Source organism: Salvelinus sp. IW2-2015, unplaced genomic scaffold, assembly GCF_002910315.2.
Source record: "Salvelinus sp. IW2-2015 unplaced genomic scaffold, ASM291031v2 Un_scaffold803, whole genome shotgun sequence".
NCBI classification, from domain to species: Eukaryota; Metazoa; Chordata; class Actinopteri; order Salmoniformes; family Salmonidae; genus Salvelinus; species Salvelinus sp. IW2-2015.
The window spans coordinates 611662-638635 of NW_019942617.1; the positions used below are offsets into that span (position 1 = coordinate 611662).

At 42.0% G+C, this 26974-nt stretch overlaps 1 protein-coding gene across 1 annotated transcript; it reads right to left on the reverse strand.

Moving 5' to 3' along the window:
- Positions 1 to 201: 201 nt before the first annotated feature.
- LOC112068956 (myoD family inhibitor domain-containing protein) lies at positions 202 to 25583 on the reverse strand. Its single transcript, XM_024136192.2, has 5 exons — positions 24831 to 25583; positions 24397 to 24559; positions 22458 to 22586; positions 7183 to 7518; positions 202 to 2804 (listed from the first exon to the last, which is right to left on the reverse strand). Exons 2-5 carry the CDS (start codon positions 24488 to 24490, stop codon positions 2551 to 2553), a joined length of 813 nt encoding a protein of 270 aa, XP_023991960.1. The 5' UTR covers positions 24491 to 24559; positions 24831 to 25583; the 3' UTR covers positions 202 to 2550.
- Between the last annotated feature and the right edge of the window lie 1391 nt (positions 25584 to 26974).

The window sequence follows — 26974 nt, forward strand, 5'->3', positions numbered from 1 at the left end:
ACTTTCCAAATGCACTGTATGTGCTTTAGCCATGTGTTCACCCTGTTAATCTCATGCCAATGCTAGGTACRGCATGACAAGGAGTGACAAAACAGTTGGCTAAAGTGCCAACAGATCTGCTTCCATGCCAGGAAAGTGTTASACAATGGCTCATAGCAAATCTGAACACAAGTAATAAAAGTTAATTTACAACATTCATACTTATTTTTTTAAATGTTTTATTATTTCAGACATGATTCTGAATTAATGTATAACAACCTACAAAGTGTGTTGTATGCTAATGCAGTGAAAAGAGGTCTTCTAGAAGATAGAAACGGTGAAGACGGTACAGTATAATCACATACACATCAACTCATTGACAGAATATAAAAACATACTAGCTTGAGAGAAAAAAGATAAATACATGTAAATACTATGTCTTCACATTATCTATAGTGTTGTTCCTGTTAATAGGCCTTGCATATCCAGAGAACGACCGTGTTAGTTTATCATACGAATGTTAAGAGGTCTGCGGCTTAGTTTCATACAGAGTGCGACGGAACACTGCACTCTGCTGCGGAGGTGTCCTTCCAACTCCTTTAAACATAATAACAATCCACCATTAGAGGAGCAAGCCTAAGATGTGACATCACATTATCTTTGATGGTGTGAAGAGAAGGAACATTACCATTTAGAATAGCAACACACTAATGAGTCCCCGTGTTAAGTATCACTAAAACAAGATCAAAGCAAATCTTTTCTTCGAGACCGAGGAAAATGATTCACCACAAACTCAACTTGATACACAGAATTAAGAGGGGGGAAAAAATCTGCTGAAAAAAAAAATGTTGTGCATTAAGTTTAGGATTCTCTTCTCCTCCGAATCTGACAGTCCAGAATATTTCCTTTATTGTGTTGCGAGTCATTCACTTGTAATCCAAAAGCCGCTTATGGCAAACAGGGTCAGCCATGTTATAATTCCTTATCACTTTCTGTTACTAAAGAGTGCAGTTGAACAAGTAATACTGGAGGCAGTATCCCAAATACATGCTAAATAACATCACAACTAACAGTCGTACCATACAGTATGTCATCAAAGTGAGTGTAAGACTGAGCAAATAATTGATCGTCAACAATATAAAAACATTGTTTCCTACAATAAGAAAATGTTGTGCAATTCACCAGTCGGACAAATGTTTTATCCCTTGTATATTCCAGGAAGCCAGTATTTCCAATGTATATCCAGTATATTCACGGCTTGAAAGACTGACAGGTGAAAACCATGGTGAGAGTCTTCAGGATAGACTAAAACCATTAGYTCCAACAATATGGCTTTAACATTGCGTAAGGGCACACACTACAGCATAACTCAAATGTTCATTAAATCATTAGTTATATCAGGCCAACAATCAGGAACAATCTGACAAGAATAATACTACTCATATCTGAACTGCTGACGGWAGGCCTAAATCAAAATCTCCTCTGATCTAATAACAGCAATGGCAGCATACTCCAGAGCCTGACAACCCAGACGTCCTTTAACTCCATGTTAACCCTGTAGGTAACCCTGCCTGTGATCCATCACTCCTTCGCGAAGAGATTTGTTGACACAGGTAGATATTTTGCTATTATTAGACTACGTAGCATAAATGGTATCGTAACATCTGTCAAAAGAAACTGGGATGGGACAACTAACAAGCGATAGAGATTTTAGTTCTAGGTTTCCGAGATTAGCATTGGTTATACGTAACGGAGCTTCATTTGTGCAGTTCTGTAAGTAACTCAAGCACACTTGAATCCGAAAGACAACTACAATGTGTCTAAGTGATTAAATACATTGTTAACAGAAAAGGTATACACTAATCTACCGGATTTAGTGCTGATCTTCAAACTTCCTTTACGTGAAGCTTTTCAATACGTATCGTTCCGCAAACTACAGTAGATATGGACTAGAACTACGGCTGTTCTGATCGGTTGACGCACATTGTTCATGAATGTGTGTCATGAAGGTGTATTAATATGAGTAGGAAAAACACATCAACGTTATTACAGTGTCATACAGTACTGACTAAAACACACAAAAAGGCTGCTAAATATCAAGGTAAAATATGTATTCCTTTGATTTTGCATCAGGCATTGACAGTTTGGTAGTGAAAGAGAAGAACACTTTTAAAGGCAAAGATGTCAGTCGGATAGGATTCCTGAAATGATAGAGATGATCTTCCTATCCAATAAGGCATCTAAAGTAATACTTTTTAAAGAGCTGATTAACATAGTTGTCAACAGTAAACACACTTTGGTCAATTAAAATAACATGTTTATACTTGTGGTACAAAAGCATTTCTAAACTATTTTTGGCCCCTGCTTGGCCATGTTGGCAGAGAGGCCCAGTGTAGATTAATAGATCTCTCTGTGGGCTTATAGCGAAGGCACGCACTTGTACACACGCACATATGCTAACATTAACCCACACACACGTTCCCTCTCTCCCTCCCTCTGCTGGAGTGTAAAGTACAGGTAACAGTAGCACTACGGCCAACATTCCCAATCCCATCCCCATCCCGGTCCTTCCTATGTGGGGAAGCAGATGCCGCAGCACTCCATGCAGATCTCCAGGCAGTCGGAGGACTCGCAGCAGGCGTCCATGATGCCACAGTCCATGTCGTCGCAGGGGCAGTTGCAGTCGTCTCCCATGTCCTCAGCGCAGCAGCAGCAGCAGCAGCCCTCCGAAGTGCAGGTGCCACAGCTAGCCTGGGCCACCACCATGTTGCACAGGGTCAGGAACTCACAGAACAGACAGGCCAGGATGCAGTGGACACAGCAGTCTGGGTCCAACACACACCATGTCCATAGAGGCGGGTGGAGGATGATGAAAAAGGATGAAGGATGGATGGAAAAAAAACACAGAAAACCACACGAAGCATGATCAAATACAAAGCAAACAAACAGAAAACAAGAACTAAAGCCTATTAAAAGCCAGTGGGAAAAATCTGATTAAACCCCTGCCTGGAACAGAGCGAGTTAATCCCTGGTCCTTTGTAATCAGAAGCCTTGAGCAGGGCTCAGGCAGTTATACAGTCACAAATCAGACTGGCCAATTACTCAGACACGTACAGTATGATAATGTCCTAACAGTAAATAGGGCAAGATAACAGACTAGCACTATTAACTGACAAAATAATTTGCAAAACAGACAGAACCACAGAATGAAATGTAACAACAGTAGTATAATCAATACTAGAATATTGTCTCTATGGATGAAACTGTGTCCATGACTGGTTGTGTGTATTGTGTGGGCGTGAACCTGTGTGTGTGTGTGTGTGTGTGTGTGTGCGCGCGTGTGCATTCGGGTGCATAAGAGAGAGTGTAAACTGAGTAGAAGGTGCAGACTAAGCAGGGAGGAGGGAGAGCCAAATGGAATCAGGGAAAATTCCAAAGGGACTGAATTCCACTTTGAGTTTGATTAGCAGCTTTCTTAATAATTGGGGAATTATCATGCAAATGCAGACATGATTACGTAAAGCTGATTAGCAAAGTCCGAATTCATCTCCCTGGCAAATTGTTGTGCCAATGCTGCCGTTTTCCTCATCACTGATTAACATTCAACCTCTTCTTCGACCTTTTACGTGGCTGGGAGGCCACAAAATCACTGTTGTCTTCAATGAACGGATGGAGAACCCCCCTCTCTGCTTCACCAAGGAGACAGCTGTCGTTTTATTTTATGGAATGTATTATCCGTTTTTTGTTCAGAACGTAAGTAATGTCATGCACTAACGCCGTTACATGAAAATCAGTGGTACACAGTGAAAACAAAAGACGGACAACAGATTTAGACAAAACAATAAGTAAAGAACATGTAGAATTAAATAAATCAAAGCACAGCAAGCATTAAACAAATGTTAGTGAAATGAATAAACATCTTGAACTAAGTCTCTACTACGTCACAGTATCTCCTCGTGATGTTTTCGTACCATGCAGAGCTGAGAAGGCCTGATCCACTCTATCCTCTCCGTGTTACTCAGAAACATCACCTGCTAACCCACAACTTACAAGCCCAGAAGAGCTTTGACAAGACATGGATATGGATGCAGAAAATGCCAGTACAAACAAGCACATTTCAGAACTTTCATCTCAGCCTGTCAGAACGACAGGGCTCTTTCTGACTGGGTTTGAGGAAGAGAAAAGGAGAAAGAAAAGAGGAGAGGATGGACGGACGGGCTGAGGAATGCTGAATGCTCATGTTTGAGCAATCAAAGTTGGGTTTTTCCCTGTTCCCTCACACAGCAGGCCGCAAAGCTTGACCAGCGGCGCTGTGATCGGATACAAACCAGATAGAAGCCAACATGAAACAATTGTTGTCCCAAAGATTTTTGAACGCAGATAAATCATAGGCAAAACTACAACGGAACGCTTTCGAAGAAACGCTTCATTTTTCAGCTTTTGAAACGATGACAATTCATGATACTGTGCCTTTACATATTGTGCACCGTATTCTAGAACTGAAAGCGCTGTGTGTACTACTAGAAAAGTGGAATGAGCAGAACTTTGCCAATGTAAATGTCAAATGATGAAACCTCAAAGCCTCTCAAACCTTGAAAGACGCCTTGCAATAATAAGCTAGTACCAGAACAGTACACTGTTCTGATACAAAATGATCTAAATACTGTCCATAGTACAAGCAGTTGGGGCATCTTAGTTAGCGATTCACTGGATGTATAATTCAACAGCAGCAGATTAGTGAAAACCTTACAGAAGGGGGCTGGGTCATGTACACAAGACGCCAGACATCTCTCCTACCAACAAAAAAATACGGCGCAAAATGACACGCCTCAGTGAGAGATCGTTCATGTTTAATGTCAGGCCGCGGCGAAGATGCCCAGATTCTGGAGGGCCAAAAACAGCGGCGAGCGCATCAGAGGAAATTGTTTGAGACATCTGGGGGAAAAAACTCCAAAGGCTCACATCAAAAAGAGGAGCAGCATGACATAAAACAAGCTGGAATGGGTGCACACCATCGAGCCAAACGAAAACATTCAAATGAAACTAGTGGGTGAAGGCCAGGATACTGCCTACTGCCTGCCAAGCACAGGAGGAGAGACGGAGGGTGAGAGAGAGCGATTGAGAGAGAGAAGCCACCCCATGCGGTAGCCTTTACAGTGCAAGTCCATAACGCATGAACGAGGGTCAAACTTGTGGCAACGGGAAATACACGTGTGACGACAGAGCAAAGAAAGCAAAAGACAGCATTCAAATAAGTCACCACAAAGGCCTTAAAAAGTATTGAATGGGACTTAAGGAGCTGAAATCAAATTGATTAACAACAATAAAAAAAACAAAAAAGCCCCAACGACCCCAGCCTGACTAAAAGACGAGCGGTAAACGATCTCAGTTCCAGTGCGTATACAGAACTTACACAGCTTATTTCAGTGCTCGAGACAGTGTTGCCAGAATGCTCTGTTGTAGAATCCCTGAGCGCGTTCCTCTTCCAGAGGAGCTGTTTAGTAGCTCATTTCACAGGCAAACAGATTATGGTAATCCATGTAAACATTAAAACACAACAGCTTGCTGTTTCCGCCGGAAATAAATACTTGAGTGTGAACAATTGACTTGGAAAACACAAGTCGAAAAATAAGCAACAAAAAAGCTGTAATGAGACGGACTTATTGAACTGTTTGCTGCTATTTCTCTTTGCCAATTAAGACTGGAAGAAAACATGACACCGGTGGAATACATCATTGGTGAATATTTAACTTGTATCATACCTTATATTATAGGGAACTCTATCACTTGTTAGTCTTAGCCCTACCATCAATCTGCTGCATATTCAATAGCTTAACCTTGGTGAAGACAATCTCAAATTCCCCAATCCATATAAAAACACACCAGTGAGCTCCAAAAGTATGTTGTTTTGGCTCCGCGCCCAGCACTTTGGATTTGAAGTGACAATGACTATGAGGTTAAAGTGCAGACTGTTAGCTTTAATTTAAAGGTATCATTCAGGACTACCCATAATCATGGTAGCATCCACATTACTGAAGGTGTGTTTTAGAAACATATTCTACTCTTATACTTCTATCTCCAAAACAAGCAAATGCATCCAACAAGGTTGTACGAGTCACAAGCTTGATGTAATCATTGTGAGCTATGAATATAGGACCAAATATAAACGTGACTACTTAACACACATAAGTGAATTTGTCCCAATACTTTCGGTCCGCTAAAATGGGGAGCTACGTACAAGAAGTGCTGTAATTTAAACGGTTCACCCGATATGGGACGACAATACCAAAATTATAGCTGGTAGTCTGCACTTAACCTCAGTCATGTGTATCATTCAAATCCAAAGTGCTGGAGTACAGAGTGAACATTTAAAAAAATGTGTCACTGTCCCAATACTTTTGGAACTCACTGTATCACACATTTCACACTCCTATCATCCCATCTTATTTTTACCCCTCTTCCTCTATAAGACAAAGTAAAAGACAAAGCGACGCGAAGTCAGAGACGAGGCGATGATAAGCCAGGGAGCAGCAGGCAGGTTAGATAATGGATAGCAGATACAGATAGCTGTTACAAGATAAAAGAGGATGTGTGTGTGTGTGACTCCAGACAGACAGAGCCACGGTTAATGAGGAGCCACAGTGGGCTGGAGACTGGAGGACGACATGGGGCCCATGCAGAGGAGGGAGGTATGAAAGGAGTGATGACACTTCGCAGGCAACGGGCGCTCAGCCTCATTAGCGGGTCACACCTATCTGACCATTAGTCATCTCGAACACCAATCACCTTCATTACTGCTCACCTCCGCACAACACCTGAGAAAACGATGCCCCCCTGAAGTCTAAAATACATCCTTTCGGTTGTTGTTGAGGAAAATAAGCCATAGGAAGCAGTCTTGACCAATGAAAGTACGCTTTCATTCATTAAAAATAAGAAACCGAGAGAATCTGTCCATTTGACTGTCTATTCTGTCCCTCCACAAATAGCATTTAATGGTGGAAGACCTGCACTAAAAGGTGTTGATGAAGTGCTAGAGGAACGTCAAGCCAAGCAGATGAGGGATGTTGTTGTCATTGTGTGAATTATTAGTGGTGTGACTCTAATGACCTAAGTTGGAGCACAGTACTTACCTACGTAGAGTGTGTGTTCTATATAAGACAGAGTATGTGTGTGTACAGTCGGCGCCCAGTACTTATAACTCACCCTCTGGTAACGTCCCAGGCTTGTGAGATCCGGTGGAGCTTCCCTTACTCCGTCTGCTGCTGTCGCTGTTGACCGACAGGCTGGAACGAAGCTGGCTCTGCATCTTCTGGGARACGCTGGAACGAAGCTGGCTCTTCTGGGAGACGCCGGGCGATGGGTGCTGCTTCCTGTGCTGCTCCGCCCCACAGGAACATTGCCGGCGGATTCCATTGCCGTTACTCAGGCCGGTGGAGGATTGGTGGTCATTTTGACTCCTGGCAGAAGCAGTATCTTCTCCTCCCTCGTCGAGCTCTCCCTGCGCAGAGGCGGTAGGCTGGGGCAGCGGCTGAGGTTGAGCTGGATGGGAAAAGTTTTTTATTTTAAATGTCACACTCCTCTCTTTTCAGTTAGAGAGCAYTTACTGTGCTTTCAGCATGTTTGACTGAGAACATGGCWTTTATTCTCTACTCAGGTTTTATAGAGAAGGATGTTTAGAAGGTTCAAGGTACTGCGTGTCTTTWTGTGCTCATGACAAGTACCAAATAAGTCACTTAAGGTTACTTTTTTGTAACCCTCAAGACTTCTCGTTTTGATCTTCTCATACCATCAGAACAGATACGGAAATCCCGAGGCTAAACCTTCAACAACTGTCCTTTTCTTGTACTGCCATCGTGGAGCCTTAACAAATAAAAGAGCACAGGAGAAGATGCAACCTTCACCACAGCCAAATGATCACAAAGTACAGTATCCCTGTAGGTGAACACTGAGTGAACAAGCGTTCTCTTGGAGAAGCACCCAGGTGAGTTAAGAGAAAGACTGATCATGCATTCCTGCCTCTGCTACAGTAGAGTAGTGATTTCCCTTCCCCTTTCTCAAAGCTCTGGCTCTTCACATTCTTATAGTCGCTCCACGTGTGACAGGTAGCAGCCAGCCATGAAGAGTCAACCCCCGAACAAATGAACGTCGGGCATCTGAYAAAATAAAGGGAGCGGTGACATTTCCAGTGGAAGAGACTCCTACACCTTCAGCTCTACAGGGAGCTAGCTCCTGCATTACCTTCCATCTGCATCACAAAGGAGAGACAAGTAGCAGCACGGTGACTTATTGATCTCCGTTGAATTATTCAGCTCTTTAGGGTTTCTCCCCCTTTCTTTTTCACAAACTCTGCATTTTAGGGTGCGAGTGCAGTACAAGCGGCGGCCCGGACGGCAATACGACGCTCACAGGGGAACTTTGTTGGCGACAGCCACACGATRTAGTGTTGATTTGCAGAGTGCTACTACTGTACCTGAACTTCTCCAAGTCAAAGTGGATGTGCCAAACAGCGATCTGCATWCGCCTGTTCTGTCGTTCCTGTCTGCTCACCAACTAGTACAAATTGTTAACAAGAGAAGGGAAAAAGCGAGATCTAGCCAACTTTTCTTTTTTTTACAACACTCTCAGCACCCAGGGAGACCTCTCTGATGAGAATGTAGATGTAAAACAATGYAATTAAAAACAGACACTGCTTTGTCTCCTCGTACAGTGGTCCGCATGCTGCCTCTATAAACAAATAGACTTTTGGGATCAGGTTTCAATGCAATTTGAATTAGACAACTAGTTGGCACAAAGGAGAATTCATTAGGCTCTGATTTAAACCCAGGTTGATAGATTTGACAGCTTTTTACGTGACATTGTTAGTAAACTACGGTGGCTAAAAAGGAGATTCAACAATTGCTTGCTGTTTTCTTTCACTATATCCACATGTAACTTGTGTGATATCAATTTTGTTCTTCTATAGTGAACATCAACAATCTATTCTGTAATAAGGCACATTTTGCAACAGTGGAATTCAGAATCGGCAACAAACACACCATTATATGAACTTGTACAAAAGTTATATTAAGCTTGTCWCACGAGTGGCGCAGTGGTCTAAGGCACTGCKTCGCGTCACTACAGCCTCGGGTTCGATCCCAGGCTGTGTCACAGCAGGCCGTGACCGGGAGACCCATGAGGCGGCGCGCAATTGGCCCATCGTTGTCCRGCTTACGGGAGTGTTTGGCTGGCCGGGATTTCCTTGTCTCRTCGTGCTCTGGCAACTCCTTGTGGCGGGCCGGGCGCCTGCAAGCTGACTTCGGTTGTCAGTTGGACGGCGTTTCCGCCGACACATGGGTGCGGCTGGCTTCCGGGTTCAGCGAGCAGTGTGTCAAGAAGCAGTGCGGTGCATGGCTCTCGACCTTTGCCTCTCCGGAGTCCGTAGGAGAGYTGCAGCAATGAGACAAGACTAACTACCAATTGGATAACACGAAATTGGGGAGAAAAAGGTGTAAATGTAAAAAGTTATATATAATAAGCTCAATACCCTTTACTGACATAGCCTACTGGGTGGGTACAAACACAGTATGTAGGCAGGACTATGTGACACCACACTCTGGCCTAAAAGACGACATTTGCCTATGAAATAAATTACCCATAGCAGCTTGTGTAATAAAGCAGTCTCTTTTCTCATACAGAGGTCATGGAGGCATCCACAAATGACCAACGCACAGTCTGTCTATTCTCTGCCTCAGCCAGCATAATTACCTTTCCCTTTGGAGAAAGTCAAGCTTTCAATTTACGAAGTATAAATAGTTATTAGGAAACCACCAGATAAAAAAGCTGCGGTTTGGGCTTCCGACACTAGAAAGCCTAGAAAGTGGTACAAGTGCGAGCCTAGGAAGACACGTTTCCAGGGACAGGTTCCCAGTGTCTCTGGCAGACATTTTTATTTTTATCCAGAAAAGGCAATGGGAGACGAAGATGGCATGATGAACCATGTAACCACACTGAWCCAAGCCAGCTAGTAGGACATAGAATATACTGTAGAACTCCTTCTGGTAATAAGAGAGAAATAGAACTAGCAGCAATAGACAATAACAGTAAAACATCAACTTGGATAACAACTGTATACTCTATAGATCAGGTATACAATATAAATGCCTATGTAATATAAATGCACTACAAAGTCAATATTCCTATCCAGACAAGGAAACATATCCCCCATGAAAAATTTTTAAAAATAAACTCCTCCCAGAAGTTTAAATAATCATAAGCGATTAAAATTGAACAGTTGAGTGGTTTACCACAAAAACTTGTTCGGATCTGGTGGACGTACACAACCTGACAGATCGCATTAAAAAAACATGTTTAGGAGAGGAAGAAAAAACACACTTCCAATTGGACTTCTAACCACCCTATTTCTAACACAACAACTGTTGAGAGTGTACATCTGTAGCTGAATAATACATGGAGTATTCCTCTACACAGGCTGTCAAACATATCAGAGGGAACTGGGGGGTGAGTGGTTCTTGACTGTCTAAGCAGCATCCCAATTTGGTCCCTTATATCTGACAGGCTCAAATATCTCGGGAGCATTTTTTTTTAAAAGGCCAGTGTTTGATGGATTCATGAAGAACACACAAATATAATTGCCATTTGTCACCAAGTCTTCAGCAAGTAGTACCCCACGCCATGGGGACAGCAGCGCCGGTGCGCCTAGAGCGCGCTACGGTCTGTGTGCGGGATCGCTCTGTATGTAAAACTGTGTATAAACACAAACGTTTTTTTTGTGTGCCAGAAAATAGGTCCTATAGGAAGAATTCAAAAATTGCACCCAAAAGACACGAGTATATCACACGGACCCACCAGGAATATGAACATCAACTCAAATGTGCTGTATAAACAATAATATAACTAAGAGGTCAAAACGGGGCAGCTTGGAAATTCTCATTTGCACACTACTATTATTATAAGTCATAGGTAAGGCAGGAGCTCGATTGAAAAACTAGATCACTGTGCTTCTATGGCTCAATCCTTTTTAATACTAACGGGATAGAGAGTTCTGTTTGCAGAGACCTATTAGGATGCCTATCATAAGGAACATACAGTTAGTTATTCAAATGTCACATGTCAGCAGGCTAAACAGATCCATCCAGCCCCATCTCCTAATAGCTAGCCAGATACAGCATGCTTGTCAAATGCACCGTGGAATACTCACAGGAAGAAAATAAAAACGGACAAATATGACAAACAAGATGTAAACTAATCCAACAGGAGCATCTCTTTCAAAAACACTGAAAGACACGTAAAATGGTAATTCTTCAAGTAACTTGTTTGTTTATCTTTGTACTCATTACATATGTACATATTATAAACATGTTTCCTGTACATGTTCCGACCTTATACCTGGTTGATCGAAATGCTAATTTGTGAATGTGCCCATGACCTAGCAGCGGTCTCATCATCCCCTAAACAGCCTGGGGTGGCGTTTCCCCTCCTAACAAACACCCCTGTAATGTCTGGCTGGCTGGGTTGCTCAATCCAAAGGGATATATTTTCTCATTAGAAATGATACGTCTCCCATTCCCATAGTTATACACGCAAAACCAGGGGAATTATATGTAGAGAAGGGGGGGGGGGGGTAGCACCATGAACGTTATTACAAAGGCTCTGATTTAAATTTTCCTTCGGCATATCAAAGCTCATTTACAGTTTGACCTTCCAACTCTGTGACAAGGACTTCCTTTATTGTGTCAGAGGACAGGTTGTTGGAAGCGACATGCAATGTCAGAATCATCATGGAGTTGTCCTTTCAACTACTCCAACTCAACACAACCCCAGGCTGTGATCATTGTACATGTGAGTACCAGGCGKAAAAATGGCATTTTAATTGCATTCAAATTGATTAAATAGAAAATCTAGCGTGAAAATGTTGATGAGTGTTAGGGTGCTGTAGCTTAGAATAGCCTGGATAAGCTAGTCCAACAAGCCTAGTCTAACTAATTAATGGAGACAGACTAGCGTTCCCCTAAAAAAAAAAATGGTATAGCAGGAAGACATTCAACACATGCAGCGTAACAGGAAAATGTATCATGSTTCAACAGAATAAAACATGTGACAATCTCAGGATGACTCTGTGGTGGTTGTCGTGGTAATGTCAGATCACTCCTATACTAAAAAAAGTAACCGTCCAACTGATCACACACAGCTCTATTCAGCTTAGCCTAGTGACGAYGGGCCATCTGTGCCCGTTGAGGGAACTAAATTACCTTCTCTGATAGGATACTCTATCAGCAGGATGTGACATGTTATGCGACAGAAGTGTTTTAACTCCATTAGCCCTCCTCTATTCTGATGGTATTTTATAATATAGCATCTAATTCCTGGAGAAACATCCATATCTACAGTAATGTCTTATTTTCTTGCTGTTTTGAATGAGGAAAGTTACTACTACTCAGCTGGTTTTCACCGTGGCACACTTAATTCTCTGTGACAAATGATCATTCAAATTTGGGCCTTCAAATGTAACCTGCTGTAGTGATCTGACACTTGAGTGTTTTAATATTCTCTCTTTCCCTTGTTTGCAGTCTCTTCCCTTCCCTATTTTAGACTGCCTCTCTCTCACCCTCCTGATAACAATGACAAGGAAAGCAGGGCGTCTGGGATTTACTCATTTCAAATTTGGTAATTTCGCCGCTGATTGAGGGGGAAAAAAATAACCCCTTCGGACCTTGTTCTGCTTAATTACATTTTACAGCGGAGAAGGCAACTTGAAAGACAAGCGCTTGATTCGACGACCTGAACCTTTCAGGCTCCCTTGGGGGAGGCGGAGGCTATCATCAATTATCCTTCGATTTCAAAACGGAACATTTGGCGAGATTAATATGTCTGACTGCTATCTAAATCATTAAAAACACCCAATGAGATGCCGTTTTCTCTTAAATGAATCGCATKGAGAGGAAAATCATTCACATTGTGCAAATGCCAAAAGTTCACAGGCGTAGAAGTTCTTCTCTTTCCCCCTCTTGTGTTGTGTGGAATTTGGTGTGCTGCTAATTGGAGTGGTGCTAATGTAGCATAACAGAACAGATCAAGGACAACCACCACAGCCTTAAAATCTGAGCACTGTTGAATTAGACTTTTCTCCCTCCTTTTCATCTAAGATTTTTTTTAAAGACCTGTGCTGTGATTCTKTCTTAAGTTTTATAAAATCCTAATTCTTCCCCAATCTGTTTCCATCTGAGAGCAACGTAGTAATCAAATGTAAACATGTCTTCACAAGTTTGAGAAAATTCACATATAGCACAGATTTATGCTTTACACAGGCATCTACCACATTTTCTATAAAGATCAATTATGACGTGACTCAGAGCAGGCCTAGGGGAGCTGCCAGACTCCATACTCGCAGAGTGCTCCACCCTCTCTCTGACGACTCAAAACCCAAATTAAGCAACAGCGAAGTGGAGTGAAGAGGGGGGGGGGGTGTGCAGGGATGAGGAGATTATTTTCAGTTTCAGTTACATTGATGACTCACAGATTCCACAAATGTCTAAATCTCTATGCTGAAGTTAGCTACAAATTCCACAGGAAACAGACTTGTTTGAAACTCAAACGGGGCACAATGCATCTGGAGGGAGGGCATTACTGTACTAACAGCACCTGAGAGGAGAACAGATGCATTCCAAATCAACAACAAAAAACGACAAAAGAAACTAGGCAAAACTGAGCTGTCCATAACAGCCAGCTAGTATAGGGTCTGTATAGGGCAGGCAGTCTATAAAAAATATCTATAGACATGGTTCCTTTATTTGCTCAGTATCAATCTGAGCATTAACCAGAGCTAATGGGACAGCTGTGGGTCAATGGTCTTTGTCTTCATAGGTGCCAATCAGGGCCTTAAGCTGTGTGATCAGACTAGGGGACAGAGGTGCTAGTCTGCCTCTGAGTACGTTTTTAACGGAGACGGCCGTATTGATTTCAGCTCGAGCCGGGGAGCGCCGTCTGCACGGTGTCTGAATGGAGCCAGCCCAGCCGGGTCCTCAGTCACAGTCCAGTGATCAGAGCCCTGGCAGAATGACCTACCAGAGAGGTGGTGAACCTGCAAACACCGTGGGGGCAACATCACTAAAGATCTCTGTAATAGAAAAGGGTTTTAACCTTAATGTTGGAGCCAAAACCCTGTTAGAAGCCAAGTAATCCCCCCTGCACTGCTCTCATTTGAAGTGGGACCCTGTGTGTGTGTGTGTATGTGAGAGAGAGAGAGAGCTTTCCTTCTCTCTTCTCCAAGGCACTCCCTCTGTGCTGTGGAGTTGGTTTGGGAACCAACAGAGTGGAGCTGCACTAGGGCATTGCTGTTCAGGGAATGCAGCAGAGCCTTTGCAGTATAGTTGATATAGCGGAGCTCTGTGCACACCTGCTCCAAGAAGACAGGTAAACTAGGGAATGAGATCTAGGCCTGTGTGTTTTACTATTATTACAAAAATGACAATTTGAATGTGTTTGAGTATTTAAATCGTCCCTCCAACATCGCAAAACAATATTTCGTTCTCCATACCCAATAACCTTGTTTGTTTGCATTATGGCGGTGATAAGAAATACTTGTGTATAAGATTTCAGTACATAGATGGGTGTGCATACAGTGCCTTCACCTCTTGACTTTTTCCACATTTTGTTACATTACAGCCTTATTCTAAAATGGATTAAATAAAAAATCCTCAGCAATCTACACACAATACCCCATAATGACAGTGAAAACAAGTTTGTAAGACTTTTTGCAAATGTATTACAAATAAAAAACTGAAATACCTTATTTACATAAGTATTCAGACCCTTTGCTATGAGACTCGAAATTGAGCTCAGGTGCATCCTGTTTCCATTTAAGTGTCTACAACTTGTTTGGACATGATTTGGAAAGGCACACACCGGTCTATATAAGGTCGCACAGTTGGCAATGCACGTCAGAGCAAAAACAAAGCCATGAGGTCGAAGGAATTGTCCGTAGAACTCCAAGACAGGATTGTGTCGAGGCACAGATCTGGGGAAGGGTACTAAAAAATGTCTGCAGCATTGAAGGTCCCCAAGAACACAGTGGCCTCCATCATTCTTCAATGGAAGAAGTTTGGAATCTCCAACACTCTTCCTAGAGCTGACAGCCTGGCCAAACTGAGAAATCGGGGGAGAAGAGCCTTGGTCATGGAGGTGACTAAGAACCCGATGGTCACTCTGACAGAGCTCCACAGTTCCTCTGTGGCGATTGGAGAACCTTCCAGAAGAACAACCATATCTGCAGCACTCCACCAAATCAGGCCTTTATGGTCGAGTGGCCAAATGGAAGCCACTCCTCAGTAATACACATGACAGCAGCTTGGAGTTTGCCAAAAGGCACCTAAATACTCTCAGACCATGAGAAACAAGATTCTCTGGTCTGATGAAACCTAGATTTAACTCTTTGCCCTGAATGTCAAGCGTCACATCTGGAGGAAACCTGGCACCATCCCTCTGGGGAAGCATGGTGGTGGCAGCATCATGCTGGGTGGATGTTTTGTCAGCGGTGAAGACTGGGAGACTAGTCAGGATCGAAGCAAAGATGAACGGAGCAAAGTACAGAGAGATCCTTGATCAAAACCTGCTCCAGAGCACTCAGGACCTCAAGATGTTCACCTTCCAACAGGACAACAACCCTAACCACACAGCCAAGACAACACAGGAGTTTCTGAATGTCCTTAAGTGGCCCAGTCAGAGTCCGGACTTGAACCTGATCGAAGATCTCTGGAGAGAACAGAAAATAGCTRTGCAGCAACGCTCCCCATCCAACCTGACAGAGCTTGAGAGGATCTGCAGAGAAGAATGGGAGAAACTCCCCAAATACAGGTGTGCCAAGCATGTCGCGTCATACTCAAGAACACTACGCTGTAATCGCTGCCAAAGTGCTTCAACAAAGTACTGAGTAAAGGGCCTGAATACTTATGCAAATGTGATATGTATTTGCATTTTTAATAAATTTGCAACAATTTCTAAAAACGTGGTTTTGCTTTGTCATTATGGGGTATTGTGTGTAGATTGATGAGGGGGAAAAACWATTTAATACATTTTAGAACAAGGCTATAACCTAACAAAATCATTTCACTTAAGTATTTTCAAATCTCCTTTTTTTGTTTAAAACATCCACAATGAAAATGCTTCAACACTTCTGGAAATGCTCATTTGAATGCTTAAAATGTCCCATATGAAATCCATCTACAGCAAGACAATGAGGAAATAATTACAATGGCCATTTTAAATCAACCCCTGTGCTACCATTTCACCCTATTTATACTGTTTTTGATTCCATGACCCACTGGTAAGTAATCACTTGAAAATTACACCTCTGTTTTTAATGCGCTCTTGCTTTAGACACATTTTTTCAGTAGAGACAGGGGTCTACCGGATTACAAGATGTAGCTCTTGGATAACAACAACCATGCTGTTCTTTTTGGCAGAAAGAATAGCACAAAAACAATGAGACACATTTTTTWAATATTGATGATATAGGAACGTTTCTGGAGTTCACAGGATCTTACCCTGTTTACTAGGGTGCTACATTTTGTATGTGGGTCTAACTCATCTTTACACAACGCTATTCAAAACAATGACGATTCCTGGATATCTCACTATTCTGCATTCATTTCATAGATGCTATATTGAGGCATCAATAAGCAAGCTCTTCTGCAACAATTCATCGACATACATCTACCATTGGAAGTGTCAAATATGAACTACCTAAAAGGTAATATCTGCACCCGGGTAATAACCTTGAAGCTTCTAGAGTAAAAGCACAATCAGGGATTCACACAAAGGCCACACTAATGTCTTTCTTTTCAAGGCGACAGCCATGTTATTTGACCTCACGACTTCCCTTCAGAATTTCCCTTAAGATAAAAAAATAAATAATAATAATCAGCTCAGCAGCCAGGGTTCTTCTTTATCCACTGCGAGAGCACTTCAACTATTTGACAATCACAGTGAATAATGTGGCGATTAAACACCTAAAACTGGCGTTAGGTCATGGCAATTTATTTAAGGCCCGGGCCTGCAGAGCCAAAGCCCAGTCTGGAGAAGATATCACCTGAGTGTATTCCCTTAGGGCCCGAGCCACACAAGACCCTACTAGCTGGCACATACTGGGGCCTTACAGGCAAAGGGCTCTAACAAAAAACAGTGACCTRAACATACATGCCCTTCACGCTTTGCATAATTAAGGTCAGAAATAACTTGAGCTAAATAACGCAAGTTTAACTGTTGAAGAGTAACTTTAAAAAAAATCTGAAACCAGTTGTTTTAGGCTAAGTTGTAGTGAAACAACTCAATTCTGGTCTTMATTTTAACAGTTTGCTGCAAAAGTGATATATTTGTCTTTTAGTAGTAAATCGAGCTCTATTTACCCCTAGCGGATCAACTCTACTCTAGCTTGAGAAGGTTCCTCTATGTCATCCCAAAGGAGGAGTTCGGTATGAAGTACACTCCCTTCTAGATGTGCTGGGTGGTACCACCTCAACGCTTACTATAAAAGCCGATGACAGCGTGCCTTATTTGGCAATGGTCTGCCAATGTGTGCCAATATATTTAGCTAAATGCTTCCTTGACTACTGACGTTAAACGAAATTCAAAATGCAGTAAGGCACRTTTCCACATATGATCAAATTCAACATTTTTGCTTACCGTTTCACACAGCCACCTGTGCTTTTATGAAGAAAAAAAAACCATGTACACTACTGTTCAAAAGTTCGGGGTCACTTAGAAATGTCCTTGTTTTTGAAAGAAAAGCTAATTTTTTGTCCATTAAAATAACATCAAATTGATCAGAAATACAGTGTAGACATTGTTAATGTTGTAAATGACTATTGTAGMTGGAAACGGCTGATTTTTAATAGAATCTAACCCAAATATGCTGATGCTCTAGATACTCAACTAGTCAAAAGAAGGCCAGTTTTATTGCTTCTTTAAATCAGAACATCAGTTTTCAACTGTGCTAACATAATTGCAAAAGGGTTTTCTAATGATCAATTAGCCTTTGAAAATGATAAACTTGGATTAGCTAACACAACGTGCCATTGGAACACAGGAGTGATGGTTGCTGATAATGGGCCTCTGTACGCCTATGTATATATTCCATAATTGTATGTTATTATTATTATATATTTTTTAAATTAGCCGTTACCAGCTACAATAGTCATTTACAACGTTAGCAAYGTCTACACTATTTCTGATCAATTTGATGTTATTTTAAAATTGACCTTTTTTTTTTTTTTTTTCAAAAACCAGGACATTTCTAAGTGACCCCAAACTTTTGAACAGTAGTGTGAGGATTATACGTTTATAGTCATTGCTACATCCATCCTCAAAAGACAGATGACAATGGTGGTCATGCCAACTATTTTCCCAATCGCTATGACTGGCACAGTCTGCTAAAACAGTTGGCTCATAGTTCACTGGTTGTGAGTTCTAATCCCACAAGGGGCAGATATTTGTCCTGTGCCCATATACTTTTAATTCTGAAAAGTGAAACCATACCTGTAACAGGGGGGGTCTCCCTGGTAGTAGTATTTTTATTTATTTTTTACAGTGCCCAAAACCAATTAGAGTTCATTTGACCATTATATTTAACCTTTATTTAACTAGGCAAGTCAGTTAAGAGCAAATTCTTATTTACAATGACAGCCTACACCGGACGACGCTGGGCCAATTGTGCAACGCCCTATGGGACTCCCAATCACGGCCGGTTGTGATACAGCATGGATTCGAACCAGGGTGTCTGTAATGACACTAGCACTGAGATGCAGTGCATTGGACCACTGCACCACTCGTGAGCCCCCCCAAAAAGAGCTACTGCATGAAAACTGCGGGTTGGATTGAATTGATTCCCTGATTTTCATTTTGAAGGTGATGATTGCACTTTTCTTCCCAAAGCAAGAACGCAATAAATATCGAACTTACACCACAGGTGGCAATAGATAAAGAACTCAGCGCCTTACCACTGTGGGCCAACTGTCCAGAGCCTAATATACTTGCAATGAACAGAATTGTACTATCAGTGTGTGCCAGTGGGCTTCTGGTAAGTATGCTTTAGTGAGAAAGTGTTGGGATCAGGTACAACTAAGTTTACCCACCAGCAAAATGAATATTTATGAGCATCTCCCCACCCACAACTTCACCTGAATGCATAATTTTGGGGGGGGGGGGGAGTGGTTAGGCAAAGGCTGATATTGGGGCTGAAGTTCCCCTTTAAGACAAATAACAAGCGCCAGCTATTCTGTTTTGATTCAGGCTAATAAAAAAACAACAGACCCAGACAGATCCCATGCAGCCTAGGGCACCCAACAAGTTGGAAATCGGACAGCGGTAGGAAAGAAAAAGGCATAAAGTGGCACTACGTGGTCAGTCAGATGATTTCCTGTTTCAGTAAGCGAGGGCTTCATTAGAGTCAAGCAGGCCCTCTATACACAGATTAGGTTTTTAATCATTGTTTGAAGTGACTAAAACATGTTCCTGTACCTTTCGCTCAAAAGGAGATTTGTCGTCTCCCTCACTTTCATATTCCCCAAACACACAGTCTGTGGGGGGTGACCACAATTGCTACATTAAAACTGGTGGCACAGACTTCTTTATTTTTTAGATGAAGGGATGCATTTCACATGCAAGTAATACAGAACACCATACAGTACACTACATAGCCTACACTTAGGGCTGGCACAATAACCATGTAACCGAAAGTCACGGATGAAGAACTACATGAAAATAAAATAACAGTCATAGCCCTTTAAAAAAAAATATATATATATATATATATTAAATTAGGGTGTGGAACGAACAGCTGACTTAAGACAGGACGGACTACATTAGTGTGGCAATTTGACTCATGTACACTCGCAATGGCTGCCTGGTATTGTGATGCAATAAGTGTAATGTAGAACGTCCATTAAAATGATACATTGGAATGTATTTTTGTCAGGAAGGAAGAGGAGAAAATTGACTTCAACGTTTTTTTAAAACCCTTTTCTTGCTATTCCGTTATTACGGTGACCGCGGTCATTTGGGTGGCCAATTACCATCAGAACACCTACTTACACCTGCTAGCTACAGTAGAGACCTTAGTTTGACAAGTTCTTGCTCAAAAATCCCTGTTCGAAGCTGCGCCGGTAAACAAACCAWTTGGAAGTCATTAGCGTAAGACCGGAAAAGCGCCCTAGAAATGTTTAACAGCCTAGAAACAAAGAGCTGCTGCATCAGCATGTAAACAATCCTCGTACAGCTACATGGATGGAAGCAATCAGGTTGTTGTTGCTATTAGTGTTGCCTGACAACACACTCTCCTTATGGAGTGGCAAACACAAGAGGGTTTTAGAGGAGTTCGAGTTGCTGCTTTTTCTGCTGTACCATTCTGACCTGGAATGTGGCTAATCAAGTTTGTTTCAAACAACAGTCAATCTTGAGGTAATGAGATTGCTTTAGCCTGTTGGCAAAAGACAGTGTGATTTAAGTGTAAAATATTGCTTTGGCAAACTTGGCAGGTTAAATGACGAGCAGTAAGAGGCATTGTGAGTGGGTTAATAGTGACACCTCCAGACAAGAGATTGGTTGGTAGTGAATTGGCAGAACATTCTGGAAAGAACTGTGATAATAGAAACAACCTGTTCTGTTCTAACTCAGTGGGACTCGGAGTTGGAAATAGGTTGACATTCACTTTCCACTCAAAAACAAACGGTGAGAACTTTCCAATCAATTTATTTGTTTCCCCTATTATTTCTGCTGAACAAAAGGGCACAACGACACATGAGGAAGCGTTTACATTGCTTAACCCTTTACACTCGTGGGAATTGAAATGTTTTACAGAAGAAATATGAAAAGCATATGCATAACCATGGTAGCAGTTGAAAGGGAACAGTTTGGCGATAACGGGACAATTATTACACTAAARAGGTGAGGACACAACAGTTCACCTGACAAGACTGAATCCAACCATTACACTGCTGATTTTATCTGCATTTTACATTTACTGTACATTTTGCCGCATTTGTTGATAACAAAATCTGAAAATACTCTGGAGACATTCAGTACCATGATAAGACTATTCTTGGAAAATGTGAGGTAGGTGCATCATAAGACCAAAAAAATGACAGGAGTTTGGTTGAGTGTCTCCAAGTGGCCACACACCTCGCCAAAGTGTGCACAGCACTTTTATAATGCAAAGAACAGTCTTTAACTCTTGTCGCGTGCGGTGCTCAACCTCCGAACCCATACAGTGCTGTGAAGCCCAGAGCCAGAGCTCTGACGTCATGTATAGCATGTTAATGTACAGCCACAATGTTCCAATTTAGACGCTCATTATTTTCAACTTGTACACCGGTATGAGTGTAAAGGGTTAAGAAACAACCAAGTGTGTATCACCTTGACTGCAAAACAACCACAGATTCCTTTGTTGTTGCTATGGCCCCTTCTTTCGTTAGTAACTGGATATTTCAGGCCTGTAGCATATTTACATTTGAGTCACTTAGCACACGGTTTCCCAAACTCAGTCCTGGGGACACCCCCCCCCCCCCCCCCCTCCGGGTGCACATTTTGGTTTTCCCCTAGCACTACACAGCTGATTCAAATAACCAACTCACCATCAAGCTGTGATAATTTGAATCAGATGTGTAGTGCTAGGGCATAAACCAAAACGTGCACCTAGGGGGCCCCACCAGAGAGTTTGGGAAACCCTGATTTAGCAGACGCTCTTATCCAGAGCGACTTACAGTTTGTGCATTCATCTTAAGATAGCTAGGTGGGACAACCACATATCCCAGTACATTTCTCCTCAAAGTAGCTATCAGCAAAGTCAGCGCTAGTAAGGGAGATTTTTTCTCTCACAAATAAGGAGAACTAAGCATGTTATCTGCTTCACTCTAAACATGGCTACAGTGCAAACACACTAAAATACTATACGTGCCTTCTAAAATGATTTAAGTGCACTGAAAGCTGAAACAAGTGGGCCTAGACAGTGAAAGCCAAACCACAACAGGATTTCCTCACTCACACTACAGAAAGCTGAAGGGTTAGAAGAGCAACCATGCCAACTATTGGTCATTATAGCAGAATGAGAGAACACGCATGCTACTTCATCCCATCTTGCCATTTCTCTCTGAAGGTGGGAGGGTAACTTTTCAGAGGGACCATCTGTCACCGGGCATACGCCACTCTGCCTAGTGACAACAAGTGTTGATTGATGATGCCAGCTTATGACAAGTCCGAAGGTCCTGACAGAACATGTTCATGACAAAAACATTACTCAGGTATGATAGCTGGGCTTGCCTACTGCACAAGGCTATACGTGTTTCTGTCGCTATGTCATTGTTTCTGTCAATGCGTACAATACAATTGTTAGGTATTGTGTTTTGTGTGGATCCCAGTAAAGTAACAGATGAGGATCTGGGCAAACACGTAACAGTAGGATTTCCCGAGGTGCCCCTCATTGTAACACTTACTTCGAACAGGGTCACAATAGGTCGTGTTTTCCCCCGTCACGTGACTTTGTCCTTCAGTGGACGTGCCTCTGGGACACGATGTTCCGGATGGGTTTGTAGTTGCAGGTGATTCGTTACTGTCACAAGCATCTAGGATCAAAGCACAGAACAAAAGAAAATGAACAACTGTTTAGCAGAAAAAGAAGGTGGGAGAGAGAGACAGAGATATTGTTTGCATGTACTCCCACTGAACAACTCAACTGGTCAAATTAAAGTTGCATTATGTACTTCTACTCAGAAACAGATGTAAACGGTGAGGAGAAGGTCAACTTCGGTGGACGTAATACTAATATCAGGGACAGAAGGACAAGCCAAGTCAGGGCTGCCTTATTTTTGCCAGAGAAAACATTGTCCGTTGTCGAAAGGCTACACAACAGAGTCGGGAGCGAGGCGGTTCAGGTAAAAGCCAATGCCAGATTTCTGGATCTCATTTTCTCTACTCTCGGGTGTGCACTACCTGCCAAGGTTGTTACAACCATAAAGACAGCCTTCATCTACATTGAAAAACGTACGTAGGCAAAAACCTGCTCCGATAACTATGCAAAAGGTCAGACCCATCTCTCTGAGTGACGTTATTAGTACCATGTGATCCCTCATCAAATACTGTACATTAAATGATCAATGCAAAAATGCCATCTCCATTCCTGCTATGTTTAGCTAATTGGCTACAACGTCAAAAACATCTACAATGTCTTTATGACATAAAAAAAAGAGGACCAAGGCACTTCATGCAATTAAAATGCTTTTATTTGTATGGCATGTTCAATGGAAACAAATTTTTAAAATTCTCACGCGTTTCAGCTGCATGACCTTTGTCAGGGAGTCTTTATGACATAGTTGAAAAAACAAATTCCGTTTGCTTCAGATAATTCCTGTTTTTTGGGGGGGGTGGGGGGTTATGTTTTGGTTGTAACCATAGCCCTTTCATGTTGTTTGGTTCTGGAAAAGAAGGTGACGAATGGCTCAGCACAACATGGCAAATGTTATTTTCCTTAGCCGGATGATGTATTTGTTGCAGGCCTGTAATGCTGCCGCTCTGTTTAGTAAGCAATGGCAGATAGATGAACGAGCCACAGTGGCTCTAGATAGATATGGCCCAATCTTAGCCAGAGGCAGGGGCTGATAGATGGCAAGTCTTTAGTCTTGGTGTGACTCCCTCCCTCTCAGATCGATGCACACTTACAGTAGCAGTGTGTGATGCATCGCTGTATTTAGTGATTACAGTTAGAAATAAATTAGCCTATTCTCAGAACATCTACAGCCTCCTGAGAGAGGGGAAATCCAGTCTGAACTGAGAAAGGCTTTGAAGGTCCAGCRAAAATCCATTTGCCACCCGTCCCTGTGATTGCTTACTCTGTCCTACTTTGCTATTTTTGACAGTGCTGTAATGATGCTTGGTATAAATAGGATGGGTAACGGTTCACTGGCTGTTGAAAGAAGGAAAAGGAAAAAAACAGGGCCAAGCTTATTTTACATGTGATAATCTCACGGCAACTAGAAAGTTAATTAAAAACTATAATTGGCTGTGGTTCCTGCTAATAGTCACCAAGGCTTTCCTTCAATCTTTATTGCGAAATAATGAAAACATTAACATGCCTAATGCTGGTGTATAGATACTGATGTCTGGCAAAACGACAGGAATATAATTTAGCGGGAATGGGTTCATGTTGGTTGTTATTATTGTTCTCGTGAACTGATGGATTTTGACATGCAAGGAAAATAAGATCATGATTTCAATGATGACTACATTTCCATCTTGACCAAGTTATTATTGTTGGAATATTCCCTCAATGGTAAATTGACACCAGTGTTCATTGAAAGTGAAAGAGACGTAGAGCACCAGTACAACACCTTCACCAAACAAGTAAACAACAATTGCATAAGAGTCATGTTGTCATACCGTGAGAGTTTGGGAGAAGAGGACTTGTCTCCTGTTGAAGGTTCTTCCCTGACCCAGCAGGCCCTTCCGGAGGTAAGACGGTCTCCGTGGACATGAGACAGTCCTCTTGGAGTGATATACGACAGATAAAGATGAGCCTCCTTTTCCTCCTTAGCCCTTAACCCTGGGAAGTTGAATGTAGACTTGAGTAACAAACTACCACTCAAGTTAACGACAATGCTGGTTCTCTCTCATAGAGAGCAGAGTATGAGTGACGTCAACCCACAATATGTCGTTAAAGTTAGTGGAATTTTCCCACTTTACTGCCTTACAGAAACGGGAAGGAAACCTGCAACTAAGTCGTTTACATTTATACATATATGGTTATTTATTATCGAATAAATCACATAGGCCTACACTGTAAACACATGCATAATAAGTTTGTTGATAAGTACCTTACAAACATGACAACTCCCTGCGCCCAAGTTTGACTTATTCCCATCCCTCCTCCATARTGAAACGCCTTCTCGTTTGAAAATGCTGCACTAGTTGTACATTCAAATATCTCCAAAGTTATCAATACGTTTTCAATGATCCGCTTTATTCCGATTATCGCGCGGGGAAAGTTGTAACATTACTCCTAATGTCCTCGACGTTCTGCTGGTTCGCTTGATAAAAGTTTGGTCTAAAACATTTTCATCATATCCGGATTCTGAAAACCACTCGGCCAGCTGCAGAAATTACAGTAGAGAGCTCGTGTGCAGTGTCTAAAAGACCATGGGAAAATGTTGGAAAAGTCAACTTTGACGTGTAAACTATTGSCACTTGACTGTATCCTACACAAAGTGTCTTCAATGTATAGCTGCTGCGTATTTGCTCTGAAGATTATTATCTGTTTGTGGACAATATCCCTGGTTAAATCTGTCAATATCATTATAGTGATATGCATCGATGCACCTTGTCCAATAATGATGCATCGTCCTCCAAGTCATCACACGACTCAAATAGTTTTTTTTATCTAACTATTAAACTGATCACTACTGAAGTTTCAAACGTATTGAATAGTACTTTTACAACATAATACGTTGCATGGACTCAAACTGTGCAATAATAGTGTTTAAGATGATTTTTGAATTACTACCTCATCTCTGTAACCCGCGCATACAATAATCTGTAARGTCAAGCAGTGCAATTCCAATACAAATTCAACCAGGGAAATTGTCCAATGCCCTGTAAAGAATGGCACCTATTGGTAGATATATATACAGTCAAAAGTTTGGACACACCTACTCATTCCAGGGTGTTTCTTTATTTTTTATMTTTTCTACATTGTAGAATAACAGTGAAKACATCACAACTATGAAATAACACATATGGAATAATGTAGTAACCAAAAAAGTGTTAAACAAATCAAAATATATTTTATATTTGAGATTCTTCAAAGTAGCCATCCTTTGCCTTGATGACAGCTTTGCACACTTGCCATTCTCTCAACCAGCTTCATGATGTAGTCACCTGGAATGCATTTCAATTGACAGGTGTAAAAGTTAAATAGTGGAATTTTATACACAAGATAGCCCTATTTGGTAAAAGACCAAGTCCATATTATGGCAAGAACAGATCAAATAACCAAAGAGAAACGACAGTCCATCATTACTTTAAGACATGAAGGTCAGTCAATGTGGAAAATGTCAAGAACTTTGAAAGTTTCTTCAAGTGCAGTCTCAAAAATGGTCAAGTGCTATGATCAAACTGGCTCTCATGAGGACCGCCACAGGAAAGGAAGACCCAGAGTTACCTCTGCTGCAGAGGATAGCTTCATTAGAGTTACCAGCCTCAGAAATTGCAGTATAAATAAATGCTTCACAGAGTTCAAGTAACAGCCATCTCAACATCAACTGTTCAGAGGAGACTGCATGAATCAGGCCTTCATGATTGAATTGCTGCAAAGAAACCACTACTAAAGGACACTAATAAGAAGAAGAGACTTGCTTGGGCCAAGAAACACTTGCAATGGACATTAGACCGGTGGAAATCTGTCCTTTGGTCTGATGAGTCCAAATTAGAAATATTTGGTTCCAACCTCTGTCTTTGTGAGACGCAAAGTAGGTGAACGGATGATCGCTGCATGTGTGTTTCCCACGTGAAGCATGGAAGAGGAGGTGTGATGGTGTGGGGGTGCTTTGCTGGTGACACTGTCAGTGATTTATTTAAAATACAAGGCACATATATGTTAAACGATTGTCCTGACTCTGTGGTCACGAAAGATCCCATGGTACTTGTTGTAAGACTAGGGCATAGGAGGCTGCTGAGGAGAGAACGGCTCATAATAATGGCCGGAACGGAGCAAATGGAATGGCATCAAACCCCTGGAAACCACGTGTTTGATGTATTTGATGCCATTCCACCCATTCCACTTCAGTCATTACCACAAGCCCGTTCAACCCAATTAAGGTGGCACCAAACTTCCCAATCTGGCCCTCGTACCATGATGGCCACCTAATCATCCCCAGCTTCCGTTTGGCTCATTCATCCCCCCTCCTCTCCCTTGTAACTATTCCCCATGTCGTTCCTGTAAATGAGAATGTCTTCCCCGTGG